Source organism: Apteryx mantelli, chromosome 7, assembly GCF_036417845.1.
Source record: "Apteryx mantelli isolate bAptMan1 chromosome 7, bAptMan1.hap1, whole genome shotgun sequence".
Classification (NCBI taxonomy): Eukaryota; Metazoa; Chordata; class Aves; order Apterygiformes; family Apterygidae; genus Apteryx; species Apteryx mantelli.
In genome coordinates this window covers 36193315-36218368 of record NC_089984.1, presented here as the reverse complement: position 1 = coordinate 36218368, position 25054 = coordinate 36193315, and the positions used below count along the sequence as shown (strand labels likewise).

At 34.1% G+C, this 25054-nt stretch overlaps 1 protein-coding gene across 1 annotated transcript in view; it reads right to left on the bottom strand.

Annotated features, from left to right (window-relative positions):
* Positions 1 to 25054, bottom strand: part of ATRNL1 (attractin like 1) — a 565377-nt gene that overhangs the window by 370571 nt on the left and 169752 nt on the right. Inside the window, exon 20 of the mRNA XM_013948667.2 lies at positions 5323 to 5416. Coding sequence (XP_013804121.2) covers positions 5323 to 5416 — 94 coding nt within the window. The remainder of the gene's footprint in view (positions 1 to 5322; positions 5417 to 25054) is intronic.

Sequence of the window (25054 nt, the reverse complement as noted above, 5' to 3'; positions counted from 1 at the left end):
CTTAGATACACTGATATTTAACCTGCACATCATTCAAAGATACCATCAAAGAAACATTACCAACAGGATAGGTCCAAAAGCCTAAATTCTTCCACAGGGGAAAGTACTTAACAAGGGAGATTGACTTCCTTTCTCCAAAACTCCAGCAATGGTTCTAACTGGGAAGCACAGTGCAATAAATGTTTCAGCATGTTCAGGAAAGACTGAACATTTTGGAAAATAAGCTATGAAACTGTATTAATTTTCATTTAAAAATACGTTAAAAGACAATATTCTTTCCCTGTCATGTAAGTATCTTTCTACATATCTGTTTTTATGTTTTGCAATCTAGTTACCTTGAAAAATCAAAGCATATTAATCAATTTCTCCTGATTAGGAGAATACCAGAGTTTTCACTGATGGAAACTACCTGCTTAAAGGCAAATAAAAATACTTGTTTTTTGAAAATTTTTAACATATCTCATTTAAAATACATTATAAAAAAGCATGCATGCTTACTAAAACCGCCTTAGAACACTTATTGTGATTTGAAGTGCCACTCTGCATTGTGCTTTGTAATATGCAACAGCACAATTCACAAAGAACGCTGTGAGACTGGCATACTTAAAAACACCCAAAACCAAACAAGCAAAAAACCCACCACACACATACAAGCACCCTCCAATAATGCACAAACATGAGTTGTTTTTAAGCTAGGAAAAAAAGAAAGAGGTTGTAGGGAGAGAAGAAAGCCTGCCTATCCCAAGACAAGAAAGTTATTCTCTCTACAGATTGTTACAGCTCTCACTTTTAAAAAATGTGTGTTGTAAGGTCTCCTTGATTTCCTAAAATCTCTGCCCCTAAGGCATGGTGTGCATTCACATGAGAGGGAGGGAGGGAGGGAGGAATAACATACAGCCCTGCAGCTATGACTTTCTAATCAATAGGATTCTTGACAGGAATATAAATCTAACTTTCACACTGAACAGCTAGAGTTTAAAATTTTCATGGAAATCCTTATTTTAGAAATCACAGGGTTATAGGTTTGCTGCTGAGAATGCACAACAGCCCATCCAGTGAGTGGCAAAAACAATTTTTATCCAGAGCTATGGAGAAGAGTATTCACACTTTGTTTGAATCAAGGTCCAGATGATTTATGCTGAATATAATAAGTAGAAAATGTAAGTAAAGCATTCAGCTGATTTAAAATAATCCTCCTATCTTCTAGATAACAACTGTGTATGAACTTTGACAATACATTATGATACGTTCAAAACAGGATAATTTTTACAGAGAAAATAGTTTAGTATGTTTTAAACATAATACAAATTTCAGCAAATTAACATTCTTCATATAATGTTTACAAATTAGATGGCAATAGGGCCTGGATTCAGTGACTCAGGAGTGACCTATTTCTGATATTCTTCATCTCCTGACATTCTAAGGGAAATAATTCAAACACAACATTCGACTGAAATGGATCACTCTCCCAAACTAAGCATCAGAGTACAATGACAAACCCAAAGTATGATGTTTGATGATATGTACTAAAATTCTAAATGGCTTCTTTACAAACCTGCCCTGTAATTACCTGCTTTCCTCAGGAAATCCAGTAGCCTTAACAGAATGAGTCTCTAGTACTGAAATTTATTCTAGATAGTGTCCCAATACATTCAGATTGTCTATAACCAGATAACTAGAACTGGTCTCTTTCTAGATGTTTTGTCATAAACTATATAGTGTGAGTATACTTATTTATTTATGTATATATGAACAGTGGCTTCCAAATTAAGACCATGCAGAGTTATGAAAGGACTCAAAGCAGAAAGTCAATTTTCATGCAAATATTTTTGTCTCTGAACTTAACAGATGTGACGCTCACAATGAGAAATGCAATCATGGCCAAAAACAATTTGAAAACTGCTGCTCTACAGAGTTTATTTCATCCAAAAGAAAACATTGGGTATATCAAATGCTTTAATACCACAGCTTGCCCTGGATATGCATTTGGTCTATGTAAAAATCTAGAAAGAAGAAAGTATTACATTAGACAAAATCAGGGACTTTCAATCTGTAGCTTCAGTTTTAAGTTTATTCTGGAAAAGTCAAAATTAAAATTTCAGTTTTCCCATTTTGTGGAAGTACCTCTTGACCAACACAGGAAAATCCACCACCAGTACAACCTTTTTTTCTTCTAGTTTACTAAACGTGATAGAAGACTCCTTTATGGCAGACATAAACACAGGACAGCAAACTGATGTGACTGAGTGTAACTGGGCGTATGCAACAACAAAAGTTTCATATCAGACCAGAGAAAACAAGATACAGATACAAGAGGAAGAGAATGCAATAGCAAAATAAGCATGGGAAATATAGACAAGAGAAAAAGTCCTACAGAGTGTCTAAGGGCTGAATGGTAATTGATAGAGGATTGGAATGATGAGCAAAGAACCTGCTTCCTGTTGTTTAATTCTTATGATGTACAGGGCAGTAGACTTCCTTTTTTAATGTTCCTTGTAAACAGGCAAAATTGAATCAATATATACCCTTACCATCCACTGGTAATCAAACCACCCACTAACTTCTAGAACTGGTTAAGTGTTTGGGCACTAAAAGAGGAATAATAAATCACCAGTGAAGACTTAATTTGGAGCTTAAAGCTAATCTCATTCTTCAGGTTTTGTCATGATAAAAATTCATCATTTATTGCTAGTCTTTGCTTCCTGTCTCATCCTGAGAGTCAGCAATTAGCTAGACAAAAGGTCCCAGAGACACTACTGAAACAGCATACCTGTCAGCATAGTTTTTGCATGTGAATATGAAAAACAATATGCACATAGACACAGCACCAGGTATTTTTGTTGCTTGTCTCTACTTATCAAGCAAGGCCTTAAGGGTAGGATTCAAGCTAGTTCATTAAGCGCATCAATGTTTTCCTATTAATGATGAATCTGCATATACAGTCAGTCAAAGAATATGCCTTGTGGCAGGCTAATCTAACCTTTTGGTCTTTTCCTGGTGGAGAGGAGTAAGTTATATTTATGCCTTTTCTCCAGTGGAAACCAACTGATATTGCTAAGATAATTTTGGGTCTGGTTACTATTTAAAATAACTATAATACTGAAAGGAATAAGGTTCCTATCAGAGAATGCAGCGTACAGGAGGGTATGAACGAAAAGGAACGTCTTTAAATATAAGGCTATTCATAGTTGAATTTTAGAATGTTAATTCTCCTACTTGAAAAGGTACTTCTCTTCCACTATTTCTTTGTTTTTCCTCTTCCCATTCTTTATGCTCTATCTCAGCTTAAGTTACAAGCTCCTCCACTGACAAGGACTTTTGCTGTTCAAAAAGGCAATTCTACCTGTAGTCCTTGAAGCTTCTACTTCTGAGATAATATTTAATAACCAATAATGCTGAAGATGCCTTTCTCCAGGAAAAAGGCTGCTATACGTTCCTAGCTGGACTCTCTTTTTAAAGAAAGATCCATTTTTATCTCCTGAAACATTTAGATCAATCTTGCAGCTATCAGGATTGTATCTCAGCACTCTATGAATTGTGTAAGGACTGGCTGCCAGTGAAACAAGCCAAACACAGTGTCTTTAAGCTAAGAATGAAAAATTTTATTTTGATTCTTCTGAAAGGCTTCTAGCCATAGACTTGAATGTAAAAATCTAGCAGGAACTGACAGAAGAAAGCTAATGAATAAATGGAATACTGTGACTGGCGCAACATAAGCATCAGCCCTTCTAGCAGGTTTCCCAGTATTTTATATTCATAGTGTTAGACATGTAGAAAAAATAAGCTGTGTCATGAACTTGGAACATGAGCAAGAAGTCATAAGATGTCAACCAGATGTCGTAAGATTCAGACATCAGCAGCGTATACATCTACAGCTGAGCTCACCATCCCAGGCCTCCTTTATACTGCAGGCATGGGAGCTTTCAGGTGCAATGCATATGAACTACTGTATGCCTCTGCTTGCGGATGAGATGAAGCAAGCCCTGGAAGGAGTGACTATATAAACCAGAAATGGGAAGGGAATTCAGATAACCAGTTACTTTGTGAACTTCTGAATTTGGTTGGACGAATCCCACCCTTGGGATTATATAATAATAGATAACAATTTTCTAACAACAATAGATATAGTGTGGATATCAAATAGAAGAAAAAATGAATCAGTAGACAAAATTATGCAAAGAGAGAATGCAGTATATTTCATGTTCTTAAAGACTAGATGATACCTTTTGAGAAAAGGCATTTTTTATTTTCTGTTATTTACAGAGCTCAACACTTAGAGCAAGGGTTATCTACGACAAATAAAAACACCATGATAAGGAAATATAACATGGTATTATTTTCTATTTTGCTCCCCAAAAAGAAAATCCTATAATTCAGGAATAGCAAACAATAAGGGAGGGAAAGAAGAGAAAGAAAAAAGATTCTTTCTGTAAAAGAAAAAAAGCTTAATTTCGCATTGGCCTTCTGCATCTATTTTCCTTCAAAAAAAAATGCAGATGATCAATGGTATAAATTTCTGTATTTTAGAAAGTTAAAAATAGGAATAGAAGGAATCATAAACGAATGTCTCCTGATTAGAATTATGGCATCATTTGTTTTTAGTATTCTCTCTTTATATTTCTACAACCTGTAATTTTTGCAAATTATATTCTATCCAGTCTTTCCTTTAGGAATTTCTCCTTTTTGAAGAATGGAGAATTTGAATCTAGCAAAAACACAGTTAGCATAATTTATATTTTATTTCAGCATGCCTCACAGCCCACTTAAGTCTCCTCACTTTTAATGTTAAAACCTTGGTCAAGAATAATCTACTCCAGTATAAAACAAGATACACTAACTGTACTTTCCAAGACTACCGGCCTATATATTCCTCAGTTCAATATTTAATTACATGGACAAACGTCTCAAACACTGTCCACCTTAACATGTTTCCAAAACTCTAAAAATCTAATTGTTGTAGTTTCTGACCTAAGGTATGTGACAAATATACTCATGTAATTCCCAACTTTGCAGATATTTTTGAACTTAGAATCCTAAAAAGCACATAAAAAAGACAACTACAGGTAATTTTCCAGCTACTTTCTTTAACAGGATATTTCTGAAAGCTGTAGTCATTATGAAATGATATTAATATTTATGAGGTGATTCTTTAAGATAAGACTAAATAATATTGAATTTTCCTAAGAAATGTAGGAGATATCAGATTCAGCAGTGAAACATCATACAGGTCAACCACGAAATCAAAAAAAAACAACTGGAAAAAAAGGATTATCCACTAGGCATAAATTAAAATAATGTCAGGATACATTTAATTGTACTCACAGTTGGCATTGGTCTCCTTTGATTCCTTTAGTTGTACAGAAACATTTTCCTGTCTGCATGTGACAAATATTTGCATGACCACTGCACGTGCAAGCTATAAAATCAAAAGGGAAAGACAAGATTTATTCACCTATATTACACTTTATAACTGAAGGAATTTTCATAGATATTATTCCTGTATCCTAAATGCATTACAAACACCTGTGTTTAAAAAGTATTAATACTTTAATTAAAAGCTTTTTTGAAGCAATTTCACTAGCACATTTATTTTACATTCTGTAGAATTAACAAATCAGTGGTCTGACTGTGTTGTTAGGGGGATTTTCTCTGAAGATTATTGACACCTTAAATAGTGATAGTTTGAGAATATCCATTACAACCTATCACTTTAAATCGACTTTGCATCTGAAACATATATACAAAATAATTAACAATACATCTTTCCTATATAAGGTGAAATCCTGACCAACAGAAAAAACAATGGCAAAATTTCATTGGTTTCAAATGTCTAATAAAAGAAAGTCAAATGAACATTGCAGACATTTGGTAAAATATCTAATTTAATTAGAACTCTTACTTTTGACAAAAGAGAACCAAAAGAAAGCCTTGAAACCATTTGGACAAAGGCTGAGTTAATACTGTATTTATGGTCCACAAGAAGAATATTGTAGAAGCAAAAACAGGCATATTGAAAAGCTCCTGAAATTTGAAGTAGAGGGGAATCATGGAAATATCATCATCATCATCCCACTCCATTGTCTTCCTTTTTAACCTCAGTGGCATGCTAGACTAAATCCCTTCACAGAGGTTTGTTCACTGCTTGATTGATTCTCATTTCAAGTCCATCCTTCACATCTCAAATTCTTGACCTTTTTTTTTGCTTTTCCTTCCCACAAAGGAGAAGAGTCCTTATTACCTAGGGCATGGGACAGATGCTGGAGCTTGGTGAGCCAAAGGAACCAAGGACCTCAGACATAGATATAAAATAAATTAAAATCAGTAAAAACCGAACTAAGGCAAATAAATCTAAAAGCAGAAGAGAAAGGAAGGTAAGGGGAAAAGTTCTCTGTTGAATAAAGTCTATTGTCAAGGTTCTCCCCCATCCCCAGACAGCTGGGAGGAAAAGGCAATATACATTGTATTCCATCCTATGAATCCCACAACATTTGTGAGTTAAAGCATGAATGTGAACATGAGCAATAACTCAGAGAGGAATCACACATACCAGAAATTTCTATAGAGTATACAGAGATGTGTGAAGTTTTTCTCTCTCATAATACAGCTTGTAACAACATTTCTAAAAAACACCTACAGTTTCCACAAAGGGCTAAATTTATAATTTTGCTATGATCTTGACACTCTATAGTAAATGTTCATTGAAGTGCTACTCCTCTATAATCAGTTTTGCTTTCCTAAGTCTATTCATGTTTTCTACATGAATGGAATGACTATTTGAGCACTTTTACCTGAAAAAGCCTATATAGATACTATGATCTATAAAAAAATACTTAAAGGTACTATGCATCTTTATCATCCTCTTGAAAAGAAATGGTTTAAAATAATTATATGGTAAATATATGTAGTAATATAAAACTGTTTGGAAGAGCAAAACCATTTCCTTTGGCAGTTCAGACATGACTTACATATGCAGTGCAGAGAATCACTGATGAAGCCAACTTTTCAGTGCCATTTATCCTTAGGAACACCTAAATCAAATCAGCACCTACATTTTGCATTGAAGTGCACTATATATATGCTCACTCATGCAGGAGTCTACAGTCACACTCCTCTTCAATCAGACAGGTATCTCCTTCCATTTAAATTGCATCATGACTTAGTCACAGCACTCTGTCCCTACCTCTAGGGTTTCAATTTTTACCCTGAAGAATCATTAAATAAAATAAACAGCTGAGGAAATCTATTTTCCTATGGACACACGGCTAAAGGTTGATCTGTGTGTATTCATAAATGCACACAAACAAAGGGTACATTCACACTTCACTCTCTCGCCAAGAATACTACCAGGGCTGCTCCATCCCACCTACACTTTCTTGAAATTTACATGAAACTTATTTTCCTTACACTTATATGGTGTTAAGATCAGTATGGTGGAGAGAGGAGAAGAAAGGAGGAGTGGAGAAGATTCTGAACCTTGTTTCCTTGTAAATGAAAATGCTAGTTCTGACTAGCTCAGCAGCTAATTTTTTTCTGTTACAAGATGAACAGCAATTTTTGATCAAACTCCTAGTAATTTAACTGTTTCCTGGATAGTACCTCGAAAAAGGACATCTTGAGTTAATCAGCTTTACTTATTTAAAAATTCTCTTTCTGGACAAATTTTGTTCAACAGTGCTAAATACAGGCTTGCAATCTCAGGCTTGCAAGTCTATTTCTGTCTGTGATGGAAAATAGACTGCTACCAAACTGTGGACAAGTATGTGGGGAGTAACTCAAATAAAACACATATAAGTCATCCCTGCTGTTACTGAAGCAAATGTGAGGGCATGATACCACACAAATGCAACGGCAGAAGCAGCATGATATTAGTGCATTCAGTGAAAAAATTCTGGGATATCATTATCTTTGTGCACCTCTGCAGGTTTTTTTCCACTGGTCTGCTTTTGAAAAACATAAAAGAAATTATGAGCTTTGAGTATGAACTATATCTACCAATCAATAAACTGCAACATAAAGTTACACTTGATTTCAAGGTAATTAAGTCCAATAGCTACAGAATCTCAAATGATAGCACTGCTAATAATAACCAAATTGAGTCATTAAATAAATCCTTGCCCACAATTCTCAGTGTTTATACTGAAAATCTCAATGCAGGATAATTACTTACCTGAAATTCTATGCTCCTGCTATCTTTTTATCAGGAAACAATGCTTGAGTTCCAGCTTTCAACCACTGAAACTCCTAACTCACAAAGATTCTTGAATATATATTGTATAGAAGCCAATTGTATTGAGTGGTTGAAACAAAAACTTACAAAATACACATACACACGCGCGCGCACTGTTTTAAGATATAAAAACTAGAAAAGTCCAGTCAGTAAAGACAAGTTATACAACCCTGCTCTGTACTATTTGTGATTGCTAAACAACATAAATGTGGAACTCAAAATCAATGGACTGAAACCAGCGTGCCAAAACTCACATTTCAACAGTTTCTTGGGTCTCTGGGCTTCAGTAATGGAAACAGTGCTGGGATCCAGGTCAGGGTGCCGACACCCGTCAGAACAGATGACATAATCAGACCATACTCAGGCATCTAATGCTTAGCTGTGATCTGAACATCACTTGGAACACAAGATCTACATTCTTTCTCTGTTACTTCAATATTTCCACACTCCTGTTTCCATATTTCCTTTTTTTTTTTTTTTTTAATTTTCTACAGCTTGTTTTTTGCCCCCTTTTAGAAAATTGTCAGTGAATACTTGTTTCTCTTCTGATGGTACTGTACGTTAATAGTTAAAATAACAGTTAATAATAGTTAATAATAATAGTTAATAATAAAATAAATAGTTAAAATAGATAAAGCATCATATTTCACAGCCTAATGCTATTAGAAATATGCCAAATCTCAGAATGTCTTTTAAAACCACATTTTAAAATGTCCATTATTCTCAGCTAGTAAAAGTCAGAATAAGGAATGCAATTTGCATTTTCCATTTTTTTGTGGTTCCACCCCTTCTCCACCCCCACACGTTTGTTTTCAAGGAACGACACTTAGGTTCCAGCAGCAACAGCAGCAGCTAAATCCTGTATCAATTAACTTTTTCTCCTTCCCAGAAAGGGCAGTTATCATCTTTAATATTAGTCTGAAGAAATATTTAACAGGATTTTTCTTTGTAAGAACACCCTAAAGCTAAGGGAAAGGAAATAAGAGTTGCTGATAAAATGAAGGCTTTATTTAATGCTTTAAATTTCAGATGCTTCTCTCTTTTTCTTGCATCCTAAAAAAAAAAAAAACCTTTTTTTTCCCCTTTTTTTTTCTTTTCTTTTTTTTTCTTTCTTTCTTTTTTTTTTTAAGTATTTTCATGGAACTGTATGGTAGTAAGCAGAGATTCCTAACTGAAAACCCCAGGCTCACACTACTTGAGGCTGGATGGTGGGAGAATCACATTATCTCCTTTGATTTTCTGGGCCTGTTTATCCCATCTTAATTAACATACCTGTTATTTTGTATTTATACACTGTATTTTCTATGACTCTGAATAAAGTTAACTAAGCCATCCCATTGAGATTCTCAGTCAGTAAGGATAGTTTCTACTTCTTCCTCACTTAATGATTTCACCATGTTTCTGCCTCTTTTAACTGATTTGCTCTTCTCTCATTTAGTTTCCTTATGCTTCAGCATGGATTTTTGACAACCACGGTTCTTACACGTCTGATTAGGCACAGTGTGAATCTTTTGCCTTGCCATGTCTCTCAAGTGATGTTAGGTAGACAGCAATGCATTCTCTGTCATGATTATGCTTTAAATAAGATGTCTAATTCTTAACATGAATGATTTGATTTGGGAGAGCAGATGAGACACTAACAGTGGGCTTAACATTAAGAGGATGAAACACACCTATATACACAGATCTGCCGAGTGAAGAGAATTTAAAGAGAGAAAAAATAAAGAGAAGCAATCTTTATGCTTTTGGATAGGTAACAAAAAGACGATGAAAATTCTCTGCAGCCTTTCCCAGAACAAATGCAAATCCTAAACTACCCTTATCTTAGAAACTATTGAGTCCAAGTGAATTGTTCTGATGATGGTAATAGGGGCCTTTGTTTCCCAAGCCAGATGAGCAGAAAAGAATTTTTCCAAGTATCAGCAGTGGTCTAAGCCTGGTGTCACTGAAGTCAATGGAAAAATGTATATTGCTTTCACAGGGAGACACATGCTGAAGCATTTGAGGAACTTGTACTACATCTCTAAAACATGTTTAGGAGAGTAGAAGTAGAAATATAACATCACTTACTTACAATGGTAGCAGGGAAAAGTTTTCTAAACTTGAAATTTTCTTTATTAAAAATATACTCATTTAAAAAAAAAAAAAATCAAAATCTAGAGGCAAGTTTCTCTTGCTAATACCATTATACCTCTTGATGAGTAACTATGTACAACTTGTACCATAGTACAAGACTGTTACTGAAGAGATGTGACTATCTGAAAGGCTACAAAATGATTTAGATTCTACTGTTTTAAGTACATACAGGAGGTTGCAATGATACTAATCCTCTCTCAAATCTTCCCCGACACTCATCAATGCAGAGACTAACTTGAAATCGTGCTTTAACTTTATAACAATTTAATATACAGTCACATTCTAGAAATGTTATTAAATTCTGCTCACATTTTCTACTCCCTCCTAATTTAACTGTAGTCATATTCAATATTCAGAATTCACAGATGAATCTCTGCAAACCAACTGATTAAAATGAAGTATACAGAATTTTTTTCTCATTTAAAAAAATGAATCTACATCCCACAACGCTACCAATTTTTAACAGTAAGTTAATTCCAAGCAATGTGCTTTCAATGATATAATCACACCTCTAGGATATGAGAGGGATTGATAGTATATCATGCCTTCTTTCTCTCCATGAGTTAAGTAGTACATCTGTCATTCTCTGTTTCGTAATCCACACAGTGCTGAGAGTTTTTTAAATTATAAGGCTAAGTTTAAGACTCAATAAATGCCACCTTTGTCTGCTGGATTTCAGAACCTTCTATTAGGCAAGAGTTAGATTAGTCTTATACCTTCCAAAAGAAATTTGCAGCCCATGAAACAGAAAAACTTGGTATCAATGTTTGTATTTCTCTTAAAGAGACAAGAAAAGATGGGAATTAGAACACTCACAATTTTACATGTAATAAAGTCTGAGATACAGAATACAGATGAAGATATATTTTGATTTGAAAGATACTGTATAATTTTGATGGAGATTTTATTTCATGTTGCAAATTCCTACCCAAATATGTGTACATTCTTTAAATCAAATTCCAAAATTGACATTTGCATATTTTAAAAAATTGTCTCAGGTACAAAAATTCTTTTTGCAAGTATGACTGGAATCTTTAGATGCAGTATTTTGGAGCCACTCAGTCATTCACCCATATCATATCAAGAGAAAAGACAAACACGAGTCTTAAGCAAACAAAATTGTATAAACTGCCTCCAGGCTGAGTTTCAACAAGTTCTGGTATGGGCATACCTTAGAAACACAATCCTCTGTAGATATGCTGGAAAGGATCTCCCAGGTTGACTGGCAAGATTTAAAGTTAATATCTTCTCATTAATATTGCCCTTGTCAACTATTTTAGCACAGATCACGAGTTGGCTTTTGTAACAAATCTCCCAGTCATCCTCCTCTTATCATGCTTTGGTTTGTATCACACAGTGGTTTTGGAGTCCATGAACTTGATTCCATCAGAATGAAACCAAAACAGAAGACGCATTTCACCTCATGGACTCCAGCCACTTAGGGGTGTTCAGTCTATGGTATCCTACTTGAGCTAGTCCCAAGTCAAATCCATAAAACATTTAATGTGGATGTTAGATGCTTTTACCAAATGGTGTAGGCCACAAATCCACTCTTATTGCACTGTTGCATGCAGACATGTACTTTGTGTTGCTCGTTTGGACAGAAACAATGAAGTTAGCCCAATTTCATGATTCTTTCTACATTACTGTTAGGGTCTAACAGATTTTTATTGACTCTATCATTAGAAACCTTGGTGTACTATTTCTCTAACTGAAAATATAAGAAATTTTCTTTAAAATAAGCATGCATCAAATTATATGGATATTATTATGATTCAAGCTCTGACAGTAAAAGAACTGCGTTTCTGTCAAACTTGGATTTATATCATTCATATGCATTTTTGTTTAAACAGTTATTTTAAATACTTAGCAACCATGCAAACATTTTACCAATCATTAAATATTAAAAAAAATGCAAAAAAAGTACAGCTTATAATAATAAACCTGCTTAAAATATGTACTTTTTTGGCCTATTTTTGCCACCTTATGTTTACCTATTAACTGAAATCACAACATTAGAGCTTTAAAAACCAGAAAAAACACAACACTCCCTCCCCCCCGTCCCCCAAACACACACATACTCTCCACACACACCCTGGCAATTTCTACTATTTCAGGCAAACAGCAGTTCACACTATTGTTTTGTACAACATGCAGATTGTAATTGGAACAGAAAGATTATCTGAAAACAATGTAATCCAGTAAAGTAAATCCGTGCTGCAAAATTACAACCCTATAAAATTTATTAAATAATAAATCCACAGCATGATTGTTTCTGAGTTGCTAGCTCAGCAAATAAATGTTCTTGCTGATGCTGACAACAAAAGAACACCCATCACCATTTTCATGAAGTATGCATTTTAGACAATTGAATTTAAAAACATTTATTGCTCAACCCCCATCTCCAACATATAGCTGCAAGAAGGAATTTTCTTTCAAATGGAGCTCACTACAAATTATACTTTAACTTAGTATGTTTGTTTACTTTGGAGATTATTAAACCAGTAGCTGCACATGGATAATTCCTTTAAGACACCCAGCAGATTTTTTTTAAAGAAAGAGTATGACATTGCTATTAAATATTGAGGTGTACTACTTTGTTAATTATGATAATATGCAAAGCATAAGTTACATAAATAAAAGAAGACACGGTCTTTCTCATTCAGCTAGGCTAAGTAACAAAAAGCAAGTATAAACACATATTGGATATAGCATTGTAAGGCTCAATTTCACTGTAAATGTACACTTCAGCAGTCCATCAATTAGCCTATTCATACAAGAATTGACCTTCTGAGCAAGATTTTTACATTACTGATGTAAACCACCACACATTAATAGTATTAAAGTTACAAAATCAAAATTTCATTATAGAGGTATATAGAAGATATTTTTGCACTTTATTTCTCTATGTACTATAGAATGGGAGAGGCATTACCAAAAAGGAGCAGTACATTTGCTGTCCTAAGTACTATGTTAAATATCATCTTTTTACACAGGAGAACTATGTTAATTTCTTCTTATCTTTACAGAGTAAATAGTATCAGTAATATCCCCAAACAGTCTCAGTTGTACTTCACCATCCCACCACGCTTTCTAAAGAGCTTAGGAGAGAGAAAGACTATGTAATTCCAATGTTTCTACCTTCTCAAACCGCACTACTGTTTCACCGCTGAAAAGAAGATGGCCAATGAATAACAGCAACATAACTTTTCAGTATGGTTGTTTTGATCAACGTATGTTTTTCCACAAGAAAATTAGTTAAAACAATTATGTTATATGTAACTAATTCTCATCCTCCTTGGTTTATCTTGTCATTTCTCTTTCTTTGGTCTCACACCAACTTTTTAAAATTACATAAGACCAGTTAACAGACAAAAAATATCTATTTTTATAGACACAGTACTAAGGACTGTGAAGCCTCATACTTGACAGGCGGAGAGAAAAGGGAGAAGGCATGGATACAGCTTTTGGATGTATATATGTATGATAAGAAATTTAGGATCTGCAGGAATTCTGCAACCACCAAAATCCTATATATAACAGATACATATCATTCAAAGCAAGGTCAGCTATTTCAAAAATTCAGAAATATTGGATCATTGTTTTCCCAAATCAATACTGGATATAAATCTGTGCTGGACACATGTTCTGGCACATATGTCCCATCGCCCAGACATCCATTTCTGTAAAATTAGTCACTGCTCACAGCATGGTAATTTGTTCAACATGCATCAAATTGGTTCTCTCAGACTGCAGTGTAGCCTACCCTCTGGTCTTCCTCAGGGGTTTAGAGGATAACATGCTGTTTACAGGAATGCTTGTGTCCTGAGCCAATCCCCATTCCAGAAAGAGCAATTCACCCAAGCACCAAGTGTCATTTTAACTTTTTTCCAGTATTTAAATTCATTGCAACACACAATTTTACCATCTCACCCAACCATGCCCTAAGCCTACTGAGGTCATTTGAATATCCAAATAGTTAGGTAACAAGTTTTTTCGGAAAAATAATGCTGGGTCACAGTTAAAAAAGGAAAAACAATCTGGAAATCACAAGTGAAGTTTCTTTAGATTTTGGACTCTGAAGTTATATACATTCTGGAAGTAGGACACTTATTCTTAAAAATAAACAAACCCAACTGCTAAATATTAATATAACCTAACCTGCTAAATATTTTATCTGGGAAACAAGCAGCATGCTGGTTTTCTATTACAAGAACAAAAATCTATTTTGGTTATAACAACATAATCCTATTGCAACCTTCTCCATTTAAAGGGTTGCATTTATTCTCAATCCATTCTTACACTTTGGCAACATAGCCCTGGCAATGTTTATATTTCATTATTTCTTCTGTTTAAAGTGAACAGTGAACTAATTTTTTTGTAATAATTATACCTCCAGCAGTCATACTAAATCTGTCTTTAATCATCAGCAGCTAATATTATAAATACAGCTTTGAAAACCGTAATTTTGTTTTATACAAGTAGATAATGAAAAGGCAACACAAAAGAAAAAAACAGATTTATTTTTTTTTCTTGGTCTGAATCAAACAGAATCTTAAGCAATTAAGAGTCTTGCTGTGCATGACTCTTTCATGCCAATACTAAATTAATATATTTTTTACATCATAGCATAGGATTTTTATGGCTTGTTCTAATTCAGGAATAATCTGCATAGACAGTATTTTCTATTAAACATTACACTAAACCATGCCAAGTCAAAAAAATCTTCATGAGAACTCATGAAGTACAGCATCAGCAGTGTTATTTTTTCCATGTTAATCTGTGTGATGAACTGGAACTTTTACACCTTCTATGAACATATCAACTGAAAAATTCCACGTGAAATCATTATTCAAAGTGCCTCCTACATATCAGTTTTGCTTTTCATTCTTGCCACTCGTTCTTCTCACTTGTAAATAAAATATAATCTGTTATTAAAAAATAAATAACCTTTAAATTCAATTTTGCACTGTGCTGAGCTGGGAGTTTTGTGAGTTCAGGTCAAAAACTAAATTCTAAATCTAACATGTAGCACACTTCACCATCTTCAAGCAAGCAAGCATTTAGAGAGACATTTCTTTCATATGCTTATCACATTTAAAATATTATTCCTTAAATTACTCTTAGTTTTCTTGTTTGTGAAGAGGCATTTCATGTGAAGATGCAAGATACAATTAGGATTGCTTGAAAAAGAAGTAATTTCAGACGCAGCAGACAGTGTCTGTAGGGTGAAATACAATCCTAAAGACTGAAACACTGATTTTTTTTTTTTTTGAGAATAAAAATAAAATTACAATTTGGAGTGTCTTCACTGCTGCATGCCCAATATGAGATGTATTTAAGGAGACTGTTTTTCAGAAACCAAAGGCTTAGCACATTTTTGATAACTGAGTCTTTTTAAAGTTTCCTGAAAAGGAGAGCATACTCTCTACAGGTCATTTTGAAAATTTTAGCTAAAAATCTCCTTTCATCAAGACTGCTATTTTTTCACCTTTCTCTAAATATGAATCTTCCTAAATTATAACAGAAAAAAAAACCAAAGATTATTACAAGGCTGTATAAAAGCAAAACAATTTAAACCACTCAGTAACTATTCCCAGTGGCTTTAAATGTCAAAAAAAAAAAAAAAAAAATCCAATCTAGGAGAAAAACAACTAAAATCAACAACTGGTGATTGCAATCATTTGTATGTATTTGGTCATTCAGGATAAAAGCCCAAAGAAGAGAAATGTCTTACACAATTTATCAGACAAAATGGCACAAAAATGTAAAAAAAGTCAGCAAATCATTTCCCTGTGTCAGCCATTAGGAGGTACAAAATACTGCTGATTTTTAATGCATTCATCTATGGGTGAAGCCTTTTTCCTTAAATAAGTAATGCAGTCTGACATTGTAATGTATTGCATTTACTACTCAGAAAATGAAGGTGAAATCAACTGCAATCAAACAAAAATGCCATTACAAAAGACTTTTTTCAAGAATCTTCATTCTACCAGTAGGAAAATATTTTGCAGGATACCTCAAAAGCTATTTTCTTAACAGCCTGCAGGGGGTTTCCACGACCCGTTATGGAGAGGGATGACCATTTTACTGCAAAACTATTACTGCTTGAATCTTCCCTAGTGTTCTAGTAGCATATTTCACGCACAGGGATTCAAACAGGTTTCTACTTTGCCGTCACACTGGAAAGTTCTGCCATATCTCTCCAATCAATGTGCAATCTCTGATCTCATTTAATCTGAAGGGCATATAGCCAAATAATAAAAGAAGAAATGTAACTCTTTTATGCCGTAAAATTGCAGGGGATGATGGAAGCTACCATGCCACATGTTACATGTCACATGTCAGACTAATCAGCTGCCAAGAGACATATTTGAGGGGCTTTCCTGAGGAAGGATTACAAGCAGAGATGCTGGTGCTTTTGACTGATTGCAGATGTCTCTGTATATAAAACTATGAGAACAATACAGAAGCTGTGAGTGGTTATAGTAGTGAGAGAATAAGAATTTCTCATGACCTAGAAATCTTTTAAAGGGTAGATTTAGCAATTTCAAACAAGCAAAATGACTACTCTTTCTGTTTTCTACTGCATTTGGGAAAACAAAACTGTGGGCACACTCAAATGTTCATCTGAGGATCAAGTAAAACTGGTTTAAGAAATTGTCATCTTTAGCTTATAGCTGCCAACTCTTAATTGGAGGCTATCACCTTCTCAGCCAAGAAATAGTGATTACGTGAGCAGCTGAAATCTCTTTCCATACAAAGTAAAATATGTTTCCTTAAATCACCCACACTAATTTTATTTTGAAATAAGCAAAAAGAGGTAAGACTTAACAGGTAAAAGCACTACATTTCTGGACAGTTGAAAGTTTTCAAATCATGTTCTATCTCCTCTGTGAACATCTTTTGTAAAGCAGTGACTTTACAAATTTCATCAGGAAGGTTAACATACTGATACATAGCTAAGACAACACAAAAGAATTCCATTTTATAAATATTCCTTATCTCAGAAAATAAATTTATACCATATAGAAGTAAAAAAGACAAAGATAAAAATGCATAGTAACTCCTGTATCATTGCCAGAAACTAGGTTACACAATAATATGTAGGAGGACTTGATCAACAACATCAATGAAAGCAATTCTAAGATTATCATTAATCCTTGAGAATGATCAGATGAGCACAAAAGAGATAAAGGGATATAATATAAATCAAAGTGCTGGATCTCTGCTGTGCCAATAAAAGTGTAAGTGGTCATCAATTAAATGACCCCTGAATTCTTATTTCTCATGCTAAGATGCTGAACAAGCACAAAATGTCTGCTGCTTAAAGAGATTTAGATAGTACAAGCTGTTGATATTCTAATATTTCAGATATCTTTCATTGCATCATAGGTCTAAAAAAAGTTTAGATTCAATTTATTAAATATCCAGTATTGATCAAACATTTGCAAAATTTCAGAAATAGGTCAGTCTTATCTTAGCAAAAAAACAAAGACTATCTTGTTTTCACTCCACTGGTGTAAATCAGAAATAATTTTGCTATGGACACTGAAGTTACATTTATGCAAACCAACACACTACAAGAATCAGGCTTAAGCAACAGAGCTAAGATGAAATTAGTTACTATATATATATATACACACAGCTAGAGAATTAAATTGTGTTTGTGCAGAGTAGAAAGAAAGAAAGATTTGTTACACAGGAAAATATCTCCTTTAATGGAGCCAAAGAGAAACCTCAACTAACTTATTTCACTCAAGCTTAATAATAGAAAGAATTTTAATGGTCAGGAACCACAAGACTGGGCTGAATTTAACTTTTACCTTCTGATTATTATAATAAAACAAATTATAGAATTCTGGAGGAAAATAACTTTGGACTGCAATTGTTTTTTTTTACTCAAAGACATTTGCCAGGATTTCATCTGTTCACTACTAGCCATATTCTTTACCAAATTAAACACAGTTACACTAAGCTTCACGAAGACCGAATTTGTTCCTCTTGATTATATTTAAAAATCCAGAGAACTAGATCCTGAAGCAAAATACCAGAACCACAGTAAAAAGAAAATCTAAAGAAGAAAGTCTTCTGAAATGCACCAAGTTATTTTTTAAAAGATTCGAAAGCTGAGATATTGTATAGCTGATAATGGAAAACATTGCACAGCAGCAAGAGAACAAGCAGGGAATAGAGCATTTACTAGGGGTCTCAAGTTATTGAACAATTAGAACTAGAAAATGCTGAAAGCTACTGAGCAAAATATTCATATAGCTAGTTTCTATATAGATACTCTAAGTTTGGATTGTTAAATATCAGGTTTCTTAAAATGATAATAATTCAAAAAATTGAGATACCCCAAAAACACTAGTTTTGGTAGAAGAAAATCTTTGTAATTATTAATATATTATTATGAAAATGTATTTCAGTATCTCTCCTAAGGACCAGATTAGTATTATGCAGCCATATAGACATAGTTATTGCTACAAAACATCCCACATTTTTTGCTAACGTAGAAGTCGAAAGAATTTTCCACTCACATATATGTTACACTGTTGTAACTGTAATATGCTAACTTCAAATTTTGATTTTGGGTGGTGTAAATAAGAGGAAATTCTGTCCTTGAATTTCTTTAGCAACCTCTTCTTTCAATTAGTTGTAAGTCTTTGGAAAAGGGGAGCTATTGGTTGTACTACCAGCATTGTTGCTTTCCTGACAGAGCTATAAATGTTGTAGGGTTCAGACACATTTGCTTTTGCAGCAGCAAATTCTGCCACAAACTTGAGTATAATTGAACCAACAGGATTTCTAGTGCTTCCCATTTTGCATGAGAAATTCTCCTTCCATATTGGACTGCTTCAGAACTAATAACTGATTATTTTTCCTTAGGCTTTTATGACTGGACTGCTAACATAGTCATTCTTTGCTAAATAATTAAACCCTTATTAAATGTCTCTTCATCTATTAGCATCTGATTGGATCTTTACAAAAAATATATACAATTAAGTTTTAACTAGATCTGACTAGTTTCGGGCTGATTTCCAGCCTGGAGATTGAGTTCCACATGATGTTAATCTTACTGAAACAACTGTATCTTAAAGAACAGCAAAGGTGTACAAATACCACACATTTGATTTTCTCTTCTTCTCTAGTCTTAAAAGACCAGGAATATCCTTATATTAACAGGATTATTTCTACATCTAGCACCACCTCAGAAAAGAACTTAAAGCAGTTTTTTAAATTAAGCATATCCTTAGTTTAAGCGTGTTTAAATACTTGTTAAATATATATTTGTGTGTGTGCGTGTGTGCATATATACATATATAATTTTTTTTTTGTATAACTGAAGTTTAGAACATTACCCCCAGATATAACCTCTTCTATACTATATGTATTATGCACCTTTTCTGTTTCAGTTTCAGAGCTAATAAAATATCCGATATCTATTTCTGAAAGACAAGGCAGCTGAGGGGATAGAAGCAATGAAAGTAATGAATTTGTAACAGGATAAATTTTCTACAGTAGTATCAAGTAAGAAAGCTTGTTTATATTGAATTTAAACATAAAATTTGTTGCCACCACTACCCCCAGCTATGTTAAGCAAAACTGTGCTTAAGATCTTCAAATAACAGAAGTAAGTAAAGTAAAAGTTATTGTACCTATAAAAATGTATAACAATGTGTAAAATTAGACTAAGTTATGGCTGCTAAAGAAATTGTAACTTTACATTCCCAACTTGGTATTTAAAAAGTAGAACCATAATGACAATTTTCAACACTTTTGTAGGATGACTGTGTTTTATTTGCATTTAGTCCGAGAAAAAAAGGACCATAAAACCCCAACATATCAAGCAATTCTTAGAAAGATTATGAGACCATTTTGTTATATCCTAGTGGAAGTATACTGAAAACTGTAATATCACTTACAGTCAGTTGGTAATTCTGTATAAACACTGACTCTTTAAATAGCAATCCTCAGCTGATACATGGACTAATACTTTCCCATGCTTGCTGAAAATCATACCACTCTGCAGTGAGAACATGCCTCCTGATTTAATAAGGAAAATCAAAGTTAAAAAGTCAAGCCTTATCTAAAAATGTTTTTCTTTTTCAGTGCTTTACAAAAGACTTATAAATGTCTTCTGTAGGCAATAAAGGTAAGTTATCAAAAAGATCAACTCAGCCAAATATCCTCTCAATATCCTATGAAATCCCACAGACACCAAAAAAATTTCTCTCTGGCAGTTTAGCATGAGAATGTCATACTCAAGGGTTTCTTTTTCCCACCCCAAAAAACTGTAACAGTTTTACAATGACATTTTCCTTCAAGTATAACGCCAGCTCCTTTACCTAGGGTTATTTTGTGCCTAAGTATTTTATGGAATACAAACATATCTATAAAAAGGTTCCTACTTTTAGTTGATTCTTTGCTTTTAATTTACAATTAATTATGCTAGAAATCATACTTCTTTATAATACAGCTCATCTACAACAAAGCAAAAAGAAAATGATATGCATACATAACAGTTAATAGTATAAAGTTTGCTCAGCACTAAATTAACAACTATTTCAGCAGACAAAAAAAATGGGTCAGTAATTTGTTAAAGATATCTTTTTTCAACTTCCTCAGCTAACTTTCTGATGCTAATCCACCCTTCTTCTGCTTTAATAGTATGAAATTTATTTGGAATACATTTAGATTGGACTGAATTTAATTTAAATTCAAAACTAAACCCAAGTACAGGCGTTTTCTTCACTCAGTGTTCAGACTATCTTGAATACTGTTCAGTAAGCAGTGTTCACTAAAGAAAGCAAATAAATTTTCTAAAAACATACTTGGGAGAAAAGGCCTTCTATAAAGGCTTATTCTAAAAAAACCTCTACAAAAAGCAATATAAAGTTTCTTTGAATACATTATTGTGCTATGATCTCTTTTCCTTGTATTTCATATGAACTAAGAAGCCTTCTTTTACTTAAAAGACATTTCACTGTTTCAGATAACACAAAGCATGTTTATTCTAGAATAAGGTATTATATAAAAATTAGCATTTGGTGTCGTTACGTCTATTTAACACTTAAAAAACCCCAAAACACTACTGTAAAATGTAAAAAAACATACTGTAAAATCATACTTTCTGTTGGGATTTAGCAGCATGTAAGCTCTTCTTTTTCTGAACAATTTTAAATTACAGCTTCTTACCACAGAGGGTTTTTTTGTTGTTTTTTACTATGAATGAGTGACCCACTGCTTGTTAGAAACCAAGGTACAAAACAAACAGTAGAACTGGAAGATTTTAACTTAGTTTCATATTCCAGTGCCTGAAGAAAGTTTGGTTCACTAAAAATGGAGCATACTGTACTGTTTGTTCACTGATTCCCAACATTTACTTTATCTAAAATACTTTTATTCATATAGACTCTTGGCACCTGTAACTTAAACCTCTAATCAACTGTGTATCTGTTATTATACAAATAACCACAAAGTGCCTAACCTAAAAGACACTACTGATTTTTAACTACATCAAGTAAATCACTATGAAAAAAAATTTCTAGAACATATTTTACCAATATAAAGTTTTCTCTAAAATTTTAGCCATCTGATGATCAGGTGGCAAAAAAAAACCCTATCTTTAAAACAGCTGTGAATTCCATAATTGCAATTCTCTGCCTATTAGACATTAAAAATGCTAAATACAAAAGCTGCATAAAAATTCTATCCCAATTTGCCATGTCCTTTCCTAAGTGCATCAAAACTCCTACAAAATCATGTTCATTCTTAATTCTACTTTAAGTAAATGAAGAAGAAAATGTTTTCTGATGCTCTTTATACTACTGATAGCCAAGGATACTGTGTTCATTTATGATTACTAAGTTTCTGTCAGTTTTTACTGCAGATAGAAGCTAAAAGATCTTTGTCCTCAGTCTTACCCAACACAGGACTCAAGGCCCTTGAATACAGGGTTTTAAACCAGAAACTTCTTCAACACAGAATTTTGTTGTAAGAGCCAAAAGGTCAATTTTTCAGCCATCTGCAACAGCAGTAAAAATCACCAACTCACCTGTTTCCTGATAGGAAGTTAAACCCTGAATCTCACTTTAACAGTTCTATTAAAAACTAATAGAAGAAAGTCTACACAGTGTTTCTGTCATAGCCTGTTTTTTCCCCTCACTGCTTCTCAACAGTGTAGGTGCTCTTGTCTTGTTGATGTTACCTAGATAATAAATACCTTATACCACTCTTATTTTGTACAATATTGTTGTCCTATTATTACAATATTGTTAATATTACAATATCACAATAAATAATAATATTATAATATTAATATTCCAAATCTGTTGTCTTATTATTGTTCTCTGCCATGTTGTATGGCCACATGTGCACAAACATGTCTCCTGCAAAATTTGCCATTGATATCACCACCACCTAAAAAGCACTTGAGGCATCAATGATTACAAAACAGCTTCAACTCCACCAGCAAGTATATGCCTCCTTTTTCTATTGGCTGGGCTCTTGCAGCTGAATACATCACACCTTCCCATTTTGAAAACTTAGATACAAGAGAGAAACTGTAATAAAAATACATAAAATTGTGCTTTTTAAAAATTTCTTAGCAACAATCTATACACCATTTATTACAAAACTAAATGTTGTACTCCAGCTTGATTTTTTAACCTAAATATAATAAACAATTTTTACATGATTGCCAGACTCAATGAGAGGAAAAATTGATGACTGCTTCAGAGCCAGAATTCAGATGTTCTATTTACCTTCAAGGTAAATTTGTACCTTCCTCATATAATCATTTGATACAGAAATGTATTTTGTTATATTAATTTGAACTGTGAACACTTGTCTTTCATTTTTTAATAATTCATGATATATGGGCAAAACATTGGATCATTGCTCATTGAAGATTAACAGCTAGGAACAACAGCTTTTGTGTTATTAAAACCAACAATTACTAGCAGCTATTAAAACCAACTATTACTAAATGAAAAACATGTTGTTGAACATGTATCACCACTTGTGACACCTCCCCCACTGATGTGCTCTCTGCCCCTCAACCGGACCTCCCTGTAAACAGCATGTAGACAGGGGCTAGCTGAGCATGCGCCAACTAAAACCCATCTAGCATGCAAATATGACTATGAGTCAATCATTCCCCCCCCCATAAATAGGGGGCAGCCCAGAGCCCATGGAGCTCTCCTGCACAGCAGCAGGCTGCACTGCAGAACCTCCCCTTGAGCAGGGATGCCTCTCAAGGTTACTCCTCAAGGTTGAGAGATTCCTGACCCACGACAGATCCTTGGTAAGTGATTAATAGCATGCTGAACTTTTGCGAATTTCTCAAAACTTTGCTGAGTTATATCTCTGACTAATTGTGCACATAATTCCTTAGACATAACCGTTGACCAAGTCTGAGACTAGGACTGGATTCAGCTGCACCTAGGCTCCTCTCTGAAGGAGTTTAGAAAGCAAGGGGGTCCAGTCTGAACCTCATGACTCAATGGGAGGGTCTCCGTTGCGCACGCATCTGATCCTGTCTTTCATGCAGTAAATAACTGAGTGAACCTTGCCAATCGAACCTCATTAAATCGTTCTTATCTACGATTGAACTTTGTTAAGTCGCTGTCTTACTGCAATAAACATAGCGCTGCTTCCCTCTTACGAGTGAAGTGCATCACTCCTTTCACGACACCACTCTGTGGTCAGAACAGCAGAAAAGTTTAATGTTAAAAAAATGAATACACTAGTTAAAACCAGGTCTATTTTAATAACTTTGTTCCAACTACAAGCATATAATTTTCCAGTAATTATAAGAAATGATCAATTAATTCTTTCTTTACAGTGTGGTTTTATGGAGCAAAGGATTTTTTGTTCCCTTGGTTAACACGGCTTACATATTATAATAATTCCTACATATTTTCATCAAAATGACAGACTTTGTAACTGTTCTCCATAGAAAACTGCTATTAACAGATGTTGCAAGTGGTATCAGTGGTGGATATCAGAAGCCAGGAAAGCTTCAAGTGCAGGCTACCAAATGAGATTTCATTACGAAGGCATTAGGTACGATGAAACCTATTTTAGGCTTGCAGCTTTGGCAACAGAATTCACTCCTCTCAGTTTGACATCCAAGCTCCCCAAATAGCAAATGGAAAGAGTTAAAAAGCTTAACAGCAGCCTGAGTAGAGGAAAAAATAAGGAAGCCAGTAGGAAACGTTAAAGAGCTACATACATCTATTTCTAGAGTGGGTTGCCCATGTGAAGATGGTACTTGGAGCTTGACAGCTAGCAACCTGTGGCCCACAGACTGTTTCCTAGGACTGCTTCTACCTTTTACATTAGCTAGTGGATAAAATAAAGGACTGGGAGTGAAAATCGTTCTCCTAGCTCTAAGCTGTGACTAGCAGACCATTTTTCTGGTGGTCTCAGGGATCTGACTGATGCCAGTGATTACTCCTAGTTGTCTTCTCTTTTGTTTCCTTCTGAGCCCAGGCTTCTTGACTGTACAGTGTGGTTCAGCTTCAGTGGAAGGTCTGATGGTTTAGTCTACTCTGACTATAACCAAGTAATCAGGATATACTCCTAGAATCAAACAATCTTGGTTTTGAATCCCTTGATTCTGAGAAGGGAAAGGACCCTACGTCTTTCATTTGCTGCATGAGCACACTAATCATGAAATACTTA